This window comes from Carassius carassius, chromosome 33 (assembly GCF_963082965.1).
Source record: "Carassius carassius chromosome 33, fCarCar2.1, whole genome shotgun sequence".
NCBI lineage: Eukaryota > Metazoa > Chordata > Actinopteri > Cypriniformes > Cyprinidae > Carassius > Carassius carassius.
Genome location: NC_081787.1, coordinates 11,853,631 through 11,867,332, shown reverse-complemented (window position 1 = coordinate 11,867,332; position 13,702 = coordinate 11,853,631). Strand labels below are relative to the sequence as shown.

Here is a 13,702-nt window from a genome sequence, read left to right as displayed (position 1 = left end):
CTGCATTTATGATTTAGGCAATTCAAGGCAATTAGGCTGCGCAAGGTGGGAGTATTACTGCCAATCTTTCACCACAAAAGCCGGTCGCTGTCAGATGGCAATGCTGGCTCCTTTTCATAACTCAGTATCTCCTGTAAGAGGTCACTTTCGACGTCAATGGGTCTTATAGGCGCGTATTTGCTGGTATTTTCTGTCTAGCTTTTGCAACGCATACTGCACTTTTGGAATTCTTTATTTTCTTTTTCTGCTTGTTTGTGAGTTTTTAATTGTTTAATTATTAAAAAAAATAATAATAGTGTACATATTTGGTTAAAATTGATTCCCTATTTTCATTTTTGAAACCTTTTTTGGTTGGTCCGATCGATTGTGCAATCGATTTTCGAACGAAAAGTGACAGCCCTACTTAATATTAACTACTCGTTTAAACTCAGAGTAAAATTTGCATTAGTACTATATATTAAAGTCAACCCGGGCGGGTTGGAGGGTATTAATGTCAGCATATTTTGATGTAGCAACTGCAGATCAATTATGTAAGGCACACAAGAGTGTTTTGGGGAGACTGTTTTTGGCTTTCCTTACTCATAAAATGCTGTTGAATAGCAGCCATGCTAAATTTAGGTTTTCTCACTATAGTGATTTTATTATTTGATTTATTAATTATTAGAATATATTCCTGTCTATAATTCATAGAATTATATAGTCTAATCCATAGCTTTGACCAGCATAATTATGTGAAAATGCCTATATTTACATAGAATATTTCAAGAATCAAATCACAGTTGGGATAAATGCTGGGTTATTTCAACCCAACTTTGGGTCAAATTTGGACTAACCCAACGGTTGGATTAATCGTTTTTTTGACCCAAAGTTGGGTTGAAACAACTCGGTATTTTTTAGAGTGTAATCTCAGTACCTCATTGGTTTCTATGAGTATGGTCAGCTCAGACTGGCATGACATTCCTCCAGCAATTCTCACTCACACAAACACAGCAGTCAGTCCAGACAAAGTGTGAACACAACGGTTTGAAAAATGCTCTTGTATCCCTGTTTTCTCATGTGGGCAGATATTTACTGTTTCTCACTAACTTTCCTGCTGGTGGAAAGAAGCTGAATGCTTTCTCCCAAGAAAATGAGTTCCTGTGCAACAGCACCTGGCTGTTATGAGCAGCACAGCTTGATGTTTGTCTTTTGTTGATGTTGTTGTTGTTGTTGTTGTTTTGACATTTTTTCTGATCTGGCAGATGATTGCTGCTGCAGAGCGTATGCTTGAAGTTGAAGTGAAACAAACTGTATCCAAGCTAATAAATAAAGCTATTCGATTTATGCACTCTACTGGTCGTAGAGTTTGAAGAAAGACAGAAATGTGTATCCAACAGTCGTGACAGTTACCAGCTGTTTAGAGTGGCACATGTATCAAAGGCTTTGATTGTGCTCTTTAAAGAGGTCAGATACAGTAAAACGTGGTATATTTTGTTATTTGCAGCCACAGGAACATCGGAAAAGGGTTTATTTTTCTCTACTTTCAGATATTTAAATCAGTTCCAGACTCTCGGGTTGTAAGCAGGGAATGTTGGCCCTCATGCCCCATTTACCTCAATAATCTACCTTTTAAAGTAGAAATAGCTTTGATAAGAACAGGGAAACAGGCTGCAGTTGTGCATCTCTCCCTTCAGCTGGTCTCTCAGCAGGTGTCAGGATCTCTGGGTTTATTAGACAGATAATGCAGCTCTGCAGGCAGGCCATGCTTATCAAACAAATGATAATGGAGCAGCTCTGTTGGAGCCATGCTGTGTCTGTGATCTGCCTCTGCAGGACAACAGTAATGCAGGCGTCAGTCTCTGGCTGTTTTGGCCAAGTTACAGAGAAGCTGAACACAATGGAAAAGCATAGGCTGCTTCTTATATTACGTTTTGAATGATTGGTAGGCCTGGGCTTTATTTTAATGATTGAATGATATAAATATGAATGACAAGCTCTGAATAAATGACAGAAAAATGCACCAGGGTCTATAGGGGTGTAAGAAACGGACGAGTATCGCGATATTTAGTTTGGCGATACTGTATCGATTCTCAAAAACGGAATATTGATATTTAAAAAAATAAAATAATAAAAGCATACAAGATTCATGGCATTTGTTTCATGGCATTTTGAATTAACATCCCGACTGCTACATGGCAGTCTTCATCTCTGAACAACAGTGAGAGTGACAGGAAATACTAGCGTTAGGGCACGCCACTAATGTTAGCATTAATATTGTTGCTAGTAATGGAGGATGAAATAATTGTCCCTGTTCCTGGTTCGGTGTACAAAGCTGAAGTGTACCGTCATTTCGCCTTTTGTGGTAACGTCCACCGTGGGACCATGGCGAGGGCGCCACCTTGGTCCCGCCACATCCCGTGTGAAAAGGGGCTTGCGGTAAGGTTGCCGCGCGGCAGCAGATTTCTCTCATTTTGGGGTGTTTTGTGCAGTTGGGACAGTGTTCGCGTCGCGATTCCACGCGGAACATAAATACAAAATGAAAAACCTGTGAAATCCAAGTGGAACGTTTCGAAATCTGTATCTATTTTAATGTTTTAGAATTGTTTTATTTTCTTTAGGAATTGTGTAAGCACTTTTTTATTGATGTTAAGCAGATGAAATTTTTTGTTCTTATCAAAATGTTATGACGGTGTATTTTATTTTATTTATATATATATATATATATATATATATATATATATATATATATATATATATATATATATATATATATATATATATATGGTCTTTTTATAAAATACATTTTATACGTATCATACATTTAACTAAAGGATCCTGCAAGCCCTTTAATTCCCATCCCCCCACCCTCCCAACCTTTACTCGTACTGCACAAAACGTGGTTCAATGACGTTGAATGTTACAGGGACTGATTATTGCAAATGCAGATCCCACTGTGTTCTGGTTAAATAATTAGTATTTATTTATTGCTAAGGTTTGCATATGGTGGTGTGTTCTTACAACATACAGAACTACCCAATTTTGCTATAAGTTTGATTGCATCATATAATAATTGCTGTTAATAGTGTTCATCATCTGTTTGATTACGTCTTTAATAGATTTTTCTGTACATTTCTGCCATATGTACATAAACTGACAGTCACCACTGATAAGCTACTACTAAATATTGTAGAAGCTTAATTTTCTGTAAAGTTGCTTTGCAACGATTTGTGTTGTAAAAAGCGCTATTCAAATAAACTTGAATTTTAATTGTGTTCTTAATGACAGCTTTCCTAAAAAAATATCCTATTCCTAAAATGAGAAATATCCCAATATATCGTCTTGCTGACAGTGGGTGTGTTCGACTTGAAGCAAGGCTACAGACGGCGATCGGCAAGAGTAGCCGCTTGCAGCCGGGGGCAGAGTTGAAAACAGACATGTCAAGCCGGACATCTTCAGCTCCCGTTAGTGACACTCACGTGGTGTTTGCATACTTTATCACAGATGAAGTGAATTAAATGCAGTATTTGTAAAATACACAGACGTTTTAGAAACCTTTTCATGAGCAACAGAAACCGTGTTTACATACTGCTTATATTTTCGATATAAGCAGCGCAAATTTTCAAGAATAAAGTTCAACAAACATATAATATTTAAATACTAATACATTGGGGCATATATGCTTTCATCAGTGTTGTATGATAAACAGGACTCAGTACCACAGTGCGACTACATTTAAAAGCATTTACCATTCTAAAAACTCAAATTTGTTGCCATTATTGGAACTGAAAAGGTTCGTCTAACCCGAAACACACGTGATCATTATCATGTGCTGAATCTGGCCAATCGTGAAACAGCTGTGTCATCATCAGCACTCCTGCAGCCGCTCTGGAGAAACTGCTTTCGAAACGCTCTCACTTTACTTTGATGGCACACGTGACAGTCATGTGGCGTCGGCACCATTTCAAGTCGGACAAAATTTCTAACAAGCATGCACTGCTTCAAGTCAGACTGCGATCGGTTTCCGCAATGCTGCGTTAAGTCGAACGCACCTAATATCGCAGCATATCGTATTGGAACCTCTGTATCGTGATACGTATTGTAACGCCATATTCTTGCCAATACACAGCCCTACCTAGCAGGCATAAAACTAGTCAGTGTTTGTGTGCTATATTTCAAGCCTTCTAAAGCCATAGGTCCAAGTCCAAAATGTTAATCTTGTAAACCACACATCATTCTAATATTGCTCACATATTATTAAAATATCATTTTTATTGGTTTTGCAACCAGATGTAGACCATCAAATTGACATGTGTGCATATGCAAATTGCATAAATAATTTTTTATAGTTACAACATTATACTGGCCATCCAGTCTAGAATGTTACTGTATGTCCACTGTGATGAATCTCTGTAATGTAGAACATCTTTGGTGTAGTTATTTTTATTCGTTCCTCTTATAAATTCTCAATAACTTTACTTACATATTACCACAAGCACATTTATGTAATTTCAATGAACTGCACCTAGCACTGAGTTGTACATGTATTCTGTGTTAGATAAATTATGTACTTGGCAGAGAGTTAAAAATGCCTACGGATACAAACAGCTGTAACCAGAGCTGTTCTTATCTGCCTGTCTGTCTGTGTGCACTGGAGTCAACACAGAGTCTGAAAGAGCTGCAAACTGTATCAGTTAAATGCGGCACTCTTGTAAAAGAAAACCTAAAAAAAAAAAATTCTGGAAATGTCAGTATGAAGTTCTTTAGAGAGAAACATTGTTACATGTGTGTTTCCATGCATGTGTACATGTGTTTGTAATTTGGCCTGGTTTTAGAGCTAATTATAATGTTGATGGAGGTGATTTCACTATTAACACATTTTCTGATGAAGTTAGTCTTGCCACAGGAAGTGAGCATTGTTTAATTGTACTTATCTGGCAATTGATATTTCAAAAAAGGATTATTTGGCAAACACCTCTGTCTGCTTGTGTATACGTGCACACACGTGCACATGTGCGTGTGTTCCTTGGCATTGTAAATGCTGAGCGAGTTAACCAGCACATTTCAATCGGGAAATAGTGCAGTTGTTAAATCTGAACATGATGTTCATAATATCAGACTCTGCAGTGAGTCCAAACACATGCACACACTAGAACATTAATGTCAGGATAGCATGAACCCAGCCTGGCAAATAAAAACTGACGCTGTATTTTACCCCATATTTTTAAATCTCAGATGCAAACCAGAAACATTATCCCATTATTCTTCTCTGAAGTCTTGAGGGCTTTTCTTTGTAGTTTGTGATCTATGTCAAACGTGCACTCCCTGTTGCTTTTGTGAGTGAAAAGTCAGTTTACGTAAACAAAGCGGCTAATGAATTGCATTTGTCGGCACTGTATTGCATCGACGCGGCTCTTTGAGTGTCGGTATTTATGGAGGAGGCATTAAAACACAAAGAAAGCACCCTAAACCTTTGAACATTTTCTTATAAGCTTAGTTAAAAAGTTTCAGTGCTTGAATAGTTCTGGGAGTTCATCCATGTTTCATCCCCTTCTTGTATATGTACCTGTGACATACCGAGCTGGAGTGTTTGCACAGGTGGGAGAGGGCAACTCACTCTGAATGAGAGATTGAGAGCTGCCATGCCACCTTTGTTCTCCCCATTCCAGTGGACTGAGCTTGTTGGAGCAGTGTCCTCGTGCAAGACCAGGCCAATGCGTTCATCATGTGCAATTTGCTCTGTATGGGAGGTTCACTGTTTGGATACAGGAGACTTCTTGGGAGTTTCTTTATCCCCTTTTTTAAAGAACGATTGGCTTGTGTTTTACAGGATTACAGGTGTCCAACACAACCAGGATCAACCTCAGCTGTGAGAGATGCACTGTCCAAGAACCCATTTTGTGAGCTCTAGCATTCCAGGAATTTAAAACTTGGTAGGAAGGGCCTCTTTTCCTAGCTGTTTTTAAAGTTCTTTTACACTTATTGGTAATTCGGGTGCACTTTTCCTAGGGTCATTGCAATAGGTCAAAGATCGAGGACAGGAAAAGCACCGAGAGCAGGAATCTAAACAGATCAGTGGCCTTGAGTTTGTTTCAGCATCTGGGAAATAAAAGAAAATGGGTGAACTTTCCGTGTTCTTAGTGTAACATAAGGTCAGATGTGATTAATAACATGAGCTCAGCAAATGTGTTGTGTGCAGTCTTGTCTTTCGCAAACAGCTGTGTCTGCTCTGACACGCGATTCTGTTAGTGTCATTGCAACAGCAGTAGCTCACGCTGCAAGGCATAACTCTATATGTAAACACTCATGAGAAAGAAAGGCGAGAGAGAAACAGAGAAAAAAAAAAGAAGCAGCAAAAAGAGAGCCAAAGTAGAATTAGAGGCCTTGAGTGTGATGGCTGTTGGCCAGGATTTTTGACACAAAGGCCGAGCTTAATAAGCAGGTGCTCATTACGGTGCTCTAGACCAGGTTACTCAACATTCCCGCCGAAACCCTGCAAAGCTGCGGATTATTTATTAGGGTGGGTTTGGCGTGCTTCAGTGCCCTTCACTGTGGTCCAAATTGCTGATGGTCCATGTGAGGAGGAAACAAACAGGGAGCCTCACTTTGGGGGGTATGAAATAGTGAATAACAAAGCCGATAACATCATCATCATTTCAGCCAGCGTGAGCAAGATAAATCTCAGATCAGCTTTGTATCTTTAATGAATTGTACTGTATAATGTTCCCTGTAATTACAGCCCACTATGAAACACCGGTCATGCTTGAATAGGGCCTTTTCTACTGTATATACTATGGTAATCTGTGGTTTGAAACCATTAGCAATAATCTAAAATATCCTCCATTGTAGATCCTTTTGTTGAACTGCAGACTGGAGCAGCAAGGCAGCTTGATGACAGACAGCGACAATTTTGGTACATATACAGCTATGAATGCTACTTGTATCTCATCTCCAGCTCTCAAAATATCTCTGTCAGGGTGAGGGTTTGGCGAGCTCGATGAGGCTGAAGAATCTTGAACCAAATTCCCCAACCAGCAGTTTAAATGTCAGGGGTTCATCTGAGATCCTTGGCATCAGCCGCTTTCTAGCAAATGGGTTTAACAGGGTTATTGTTGTAAACTCAAGTAAAGCTATCATACAGTTAATTAAATTAAAACAGTCTTATATATTATATAATAAATAAAATATAAAATTGTAAAAATTCCAAAATCCTAAACAGCACAGACGGTTTCAACATTATTAATGATAAGAAATGTTTGTTTGTTTTTTTTTACAGCAAATCAGCATATTATAAAGATATCAGAAGGATCATGTGACACTGAAGACTGAAGTAATTGCTGCTAATAATTCAGCTTTGCATCACAGGTGTAAATTACATTTTAAAATACAAAAAAGCTATTTTAAATACTTCAACTTTCAACGTAGCAATAAAATAAAAACAGAATTTGCAAATGCAAAACTAACAACCTTTTGGTGCTTCATTTGATAAGATGTACATCAGAATTAAGACAAAGTGAGACCAGGTGGCCTGGGCCTCGCTGTGTTTAATTTAATTAATGAATCAGTCATGACTGGCAGCTGCTCCGTGTCCTCTTCAGGGCACAAAGAATGGCTAAAATCTACGAGGAGGTTTGTGTGAAATCGCACACACGATGTCAGACTTCTGCAGTGCCTTATTGAGTTAGCTTGGCTCCAGAGGCAGCAGTTGGTCGAGGTACAAAGTCTGGCTCAAGATCTGATTACACATAGTAGAGAGACAGCTGTGAGCAGTGGCGATGACAGAACCACAGCTCTGCGTTCACATTACCAGAACTAAAAGGGAGAGGTGTAACCTGTTTACCTAGCAATCCTGTGTTTGTGTCGGCATAGGAGGTAGGAGTGCAAACAGCATCAGGCCTCAATCTCTGCCCACTATCTCTGTTCCTGATAAAAGAGTCACATTCCATTGCCAAGACCAGTACTGCATTGTTTGGTCTATCTGTCTCAATCACTGATCACATGCTGAGTCCTATAGCTGCTCTCCTCCACTTTTTCAGTAGATTCATCATAAGAAGATAAAGCTGCTGTGTAGATCAAACTCTAGATGACCTAGCAGAAGTTGCCTTCTGATTGGCTGCCAGTGCTATATGTATTTTTCATAGAGGAAAAAAATGTTTTATCAGATCATCTAGATTTCTTAAAATGATGTACACAACATACTAAGAATTGCATTTAGTTTGCATTTTAACTTATTATTTGTTCATAAAATATTAACTTATTTATACAACTTGAAATGTTAAAAATATATTTGTATGTGTACACTACTGTTTAATTTCTTTTAAAGTAATGAATACATCTAGGGCACAATAATTTGATCAAACATGACTTTGACATTGTTACAAAACATTTCCATTTAAAAAATTCTCTTCCTTTGAACATTCTGTTTTTAAAAAAAACGGTTTTCCCAAAACTATTAAGCAGCACGACTGTTATCAACATTAATAACATTAAGAAATGTTTCTTGAGCAGGAAATCAGCATATTTGAATGATTTCTGAAGAATCATGTGAAACTGGAGACTGGAGTAATGGCTGCTAAAAAAGTTCAGCTTTGCCATCACAGGAATAAATTACATTTCAAATCTATTAAAATAGAAAACGAAAAGAATTGTTATGAATTGTTATAAATTTCACAATATGACTGTTTTTATTGTATATTTGATCAAATAAATGCCTTTGCAAGCATAAGAGAGATATCATGTCTCATTAACCTACATTAATAAATTATGTAAGGGCTGTTGATTGTTAGTTCGTCTAATGCATTAACTAATGCTAAAAAAAATTAGTTACATTTGTTGCAGTAGTCTATCAGAACCCCTTGAGCTTGATGTTAGTAGCACCAAGTTAAGTAACAGGAACTAAAATGCTGTTACGTGTTTTATTCAGTTCCTACTAAATATTTTTTAAATGTTGTCATAGGCTATGTTGAGCAGATTTGTAACAGCGGCAGGTGATTTACAGCTGAAATAATGCCTGGGAACGCTGACAGAAATGTGCAGAAGCAGTTAGTTAACTGGCTGCCATGCCTGGACTGTTCATCCAAGTCTTCAGTGTTATTCTTGCACCTTCTTCTCTTACACACTCGCCTCTATTTCTCTCTATCTCTCTTTCTCTATTCCTCTCTGCCTTTGAAGGTCATGTCACTTCCTCCATTCTAATCATGCAGCATGCTGTCAAGTTCTATTTGAAGCTCTCCCTGTGACACCGGTGATGTTCATCTAAAGCTGTGGAGGCTGCCCAGGCTTCAAAGTACTTCCACTGCGGTCTGTAAGGCCTGTTCAGAAATCCTTTGAGAAATCAAAAAACCATATCAAGATGTCTGAGACAAAACAGGACAGTGAAGGAGTGCATGCTCGATAGCTAGTAATTCACATAGTTTGGACTTCTTTTTGACATAGTAGGGATTTAACCGGTCATGTGTCTAGTCCAGTCTATAGATGCAGACAGTAATGAGGGACTCATGTCATTGTAGTCATTTATTGTACAGACAGAATGCCAATAAATGTGTACTTTATGGAGCTTCAGTGTATTGATCTTGTCTGCAAGGTTGTCTTGAATGTGGTGAGGGTGTTGCCTGGGAGGCCTGCATGCGACGCCTGCATATGGATGCAAGATGATGTCTCTCTTTCTCTTTGTTTCTGTCTTTGTCTTGCTCTCATTTTCTTTGTCTAGAGACACAGAATTCATAATTGTTACCAATAGAGTGGCATGCACATTAGTGTCGCTAAACTAAATCTGTTAGCAATCAAATTATTTATTTTAGAATGCACAGATATTGGGTGAAAGAGTCTGGTTTTAATTAGATTAATTAGACTGAAAAGAATTTAATTGACATTCGTAAAATCTCAGATTATTGTTTAAATGATGAAAGAAACTTTTGATGCTAACTGATGTGAAAACAAGAACACTACTGTTCTAAAATTTGGGGTTGGTGAGTGATTTTTTTCTTTGTTTTTTTTATGTTTTTCAAAGTCTCTTATTTCAGTAAGACTGCATTATTTTATTAAAATACAGTAAATATAGTAATATTGTGAACTTTCATTCAAATTTACAAAAGCTGTTTTCTGTGTATTTTAAAATTTACTTTTATTCCTGTGATGGCAAAGCTAAATTATCTGCAGTAATTAATTTGGTCTTCGGTGTCACTTGATAATTCAGAAATCATTCTAATATGCTTATTTAAAAAAAAAAACTTGTCTCTTTAATATGGATGTTGAAAACAGTTTGCTGCTTAATATTTTTGTGGAAACCATAATACACTTTTCAGGGTTTTTAAAGGTTCAGAAGAACAGCATTTACTTGAAATACAGTAGAAATATTTTGTAATATTAGAAATGTATTGTAACATTATAAACAAACAATTCAGCGCATCCTTGCTGCATAAAAGTATTCATTTAATTTTTAAAATAAATAAATAATCTTACTTCCTCTCAATTTTTGAATGGTAGGAATGAGTGGGCAAGATGGTTGACTACTTGATCCAACAAAATCAATTACTGACATAAACTACTGTATAAATCTTTTAAAAAAATGTTAGCTTGGGGAAGTCGTGGCCTAATGGTTAGAGAGTTGGACTCCCAATCGAAAGGTTGTGAGTTCGAGTCCTGGGCCGGCAGGAATTGTAGGTGGGGGGAGTGCATGTACAGTTCTCTCTTCACCTTCAATACCATGACTTAGGTGCCCTTGAGCAAGGTACTGAACCCCCAACTGCTCCCCGGGCGCCGCAGCATAAATGGCTGCCCACTGCTCTGGGTGTGTGCTCACAGTGTGTGTGTGTGTTCACTGCTCTGTGTGTGTGCACTTTGGATGGGTTAAATGCAGAGCACATATTCTGAGTATGGGTCACCATACTTGGTTGAATGTCACTTTCACTTTCAATATTATTTTTAAATGTGGTGCAAAGAGCATGAATTCAGAGATGCAACTTCTCTGAAAGTAGCCTGCTGTGATTAAGCATACGGTACTGTCTGCGTGCCAAACAGTGAACCCTTACCTTAATCTAAAATACTTCATATTTTGCCTAAAAAGACAAAGACAAATAATCTCTCAGCACACAGTGTGCTTATATTCCCCTCATGTAGGAGATTTATTTTGCCACCCTGTCTGCCATCAGCTTCAAACAGACATGTATTTGCTGTATGGGGCGTGTGTGTGGCCTCAGTCATCTTTTGTCTTTTCCAGTGTTATGGGCAATATTTGTCTGTCAGCACATATGACGCCTCTCTCCGCCTCACATCAAAGCTTTTTGGTCAGCTTAAACATGGCTCTATGACAAATAGTTACTGTGCATGATGGAAGGAAGCAATTTTAAATGACAGTCCCAAGCTTTCTTTCCCAGAGTCCCTCGGAGTCGCATCTTTCTTCTAACACCTTCTTTAACTGTGCATGATGCATGGTGTGTGTAAAGCGTGGCCTGTTGATGGAAAGGGAAGGAGCTATTTCAGATTCTGCTCTATGGTATCCACCGGTTTGTTTTAATATGCTTAAGCAAACTTAAGAGTTACCCACCTCTTTTCTATTCATTCAGCCACCAGGTTCATCAGATCTATCTCACATGCTCCATGCAATCTCTCTCTCTCTGCTAGTGAAAAGATCCATTGTTTGTTTCCAGGAGTCCACCGATTACATTAAATCTTCATTATAAGCATACAACTGTTTTCCTTTCCAAAGCCTCACAAATGTTTATTAAGCCACCAATTGTTTTATACACTTACATTTGTGAATTAAGTGAATGATTCATCTATCAAATACTTCTCTCCAGCTGTGATGTTCATGTCCACCTTTTCTGCTCTATTTCCAGAGAGGAAATTTTTTTGCCATTCTCGGCCCTTCTCAGTCTAACATTCTGGAATTTGCTGTAATTTAATTCCTGCACCAAAACAACCTTTTCTTTTCCCTCCTGCGTGTTCTCGTGGCACTTTCTGGATGGCAACCAGCAACTTCAGGTGAAATCACTTCACTCCAGGAGAGAGACTTGAAGGGAAGAAGGAAAAAAAGAATGAAAAAGTACATTTAGGGTCAGTGTCATTTTTCAATTTATAATCTTGGTGGTTCTCAAAGAAGCTGCTAGAGCAGCAACAGGATGTGACAGTACCAGGCATGAATGAGAGGTGCCTTCCAACGTACACACACGCCAGTGCAAAGGAAATGGAAAGCAAGTACTCATGGGAGTCTTCGCAAGCTGCAACGAGGGAATGAAAAGGACCTTGTGCACGCAAGGAAAGAAATTCCCCATAAAATGCTTGTGCCTAGCTTTCCCCCTCATAACATTTCTTTGTAAGACAAGATGTATTAGGAGCCGGTAAAAAAATAAATAATGTCTTCATATCACAGATTTTGTGCCCATGACATTTTTGGCTGTGTTGTTGTTGTGCTTATTGTGCCATAACACTTGCAAAGGAACATTTCAGTCTGTGGGGCGCATAAATCTACACATACTTTGCTAGTCTTTTCCCATAGCATGAGTATGCCGAGAATAAACAGAGGAAAACTTTTAACTCCTGGTACTGGAGTGTTACATACTGTATACAGTTTATTAAATAAAGCTATTAAATAAAGCAGAAGATATTAATGTAAAAAAAAATTGTCAATATATTAAGAATTAATATTTATTCTAATTTTAATGTGCACTTTTGCATTAAGCTCATATGGTGTGTGGTTATTGTTGGTTATGTAAAATGGAGAATTGCTGTGATTTTACCTAAGATCGTGTTTTTTGCACCAGGTCCTCCATGGGTGAGTCGCCAGGTAGAGGAAAGACAGACAGCAAAACTGGGCCGCACGATTCGACTACCATGCCCGGTGGAGGGTGACCCCCCTCCGCTGGTCCTGTGGGTGAAGGATGGGTGGAACGTGAATCCAGGCTGGAGCCGCTACAAAGTTCTAAAGCAGAGTCTGAAGATCAAAGAAGTGGAACTGGAGGATGCCGGCGTGTACATCTGCCGCGTCACCAATGGATTTGGCAGCCTCGCCCTCAACTTCACACTCATTGTAATTGGTAAAGACTGCCTCCCACACCATGCACCACAACCCTTTATATCTCAGTTCTTTATACTTTTGCTCACCCAGAGCATTTGTAAGCCACATCAGTCATCCAGGCTTAATCAAAACCTGCACTGTTGCACACACACAATTGTTTGAGGTAGTGTTTTAGTGACCCAGCTAGACATATGGCATCTCAAAACAGCAGATCTGAAGTATTGAGCTTTTAACTGCCATCCAAAAAGAGCAGGGCAGCTTTCAGATGCCCTCACAAAAGGCTAATTGTGGCACAGGAAGGCAGTCGGGCTCATGTAAAGCTGCTCCCAAATCATATTTGACAAAACTGACGTGACTGGCAAGGTACCTTAAATCAACCATGGTTTCATGAACGTAACATTAACTGAAAAAAGCACAAGAGAGCATTGTGCTGATGGAAATTTATGACTTGTTAGCATTTGTTGGAGCATATGGCACTGATGACATCTTGCATTATCCAATCTAGAGAACAAAGGGTGGTTTCATATCGTCCGTCACACAATACCTGCAGTTGTTTATGTGGGCTGTAATTTAATACCATATTCGTACTTTTACCCGGGTAGTGGAGGCTTTTTTCCCCGCTAGAACCTGACAGGAAAGGAAATTAATACACACCTTCCCAGTGTTGGGGAAAGTTACTTTTAAAAGTAATGCATTAAAATATTGCGTTAC

The 13,702-nt window shown here is 38.5% G+C and overlaps 1 protein-coding gene across 1 annotated transcript in view; it reads left to right on the top strand.

Moving 5' to 3' along the window:
• LOC132113743 (fibroblast growth factor receptor-like 1) overlaps nt 1-13,702 on the top strand; it is a 36,555-nt gene that overhangs the window by 9,243 nt on the left and 13,610 nt on the right. The window contains exon 3 of the mRNA XM_059521709.1: nt 12,738-13,010. Coding sequence (XP_059377692.1) covers nt 12,738-13,010 — 273 coding nt within the window. The remainder of the gene's footprint in view (nt 1-12,737; nt 13,011-13,702) is intronic.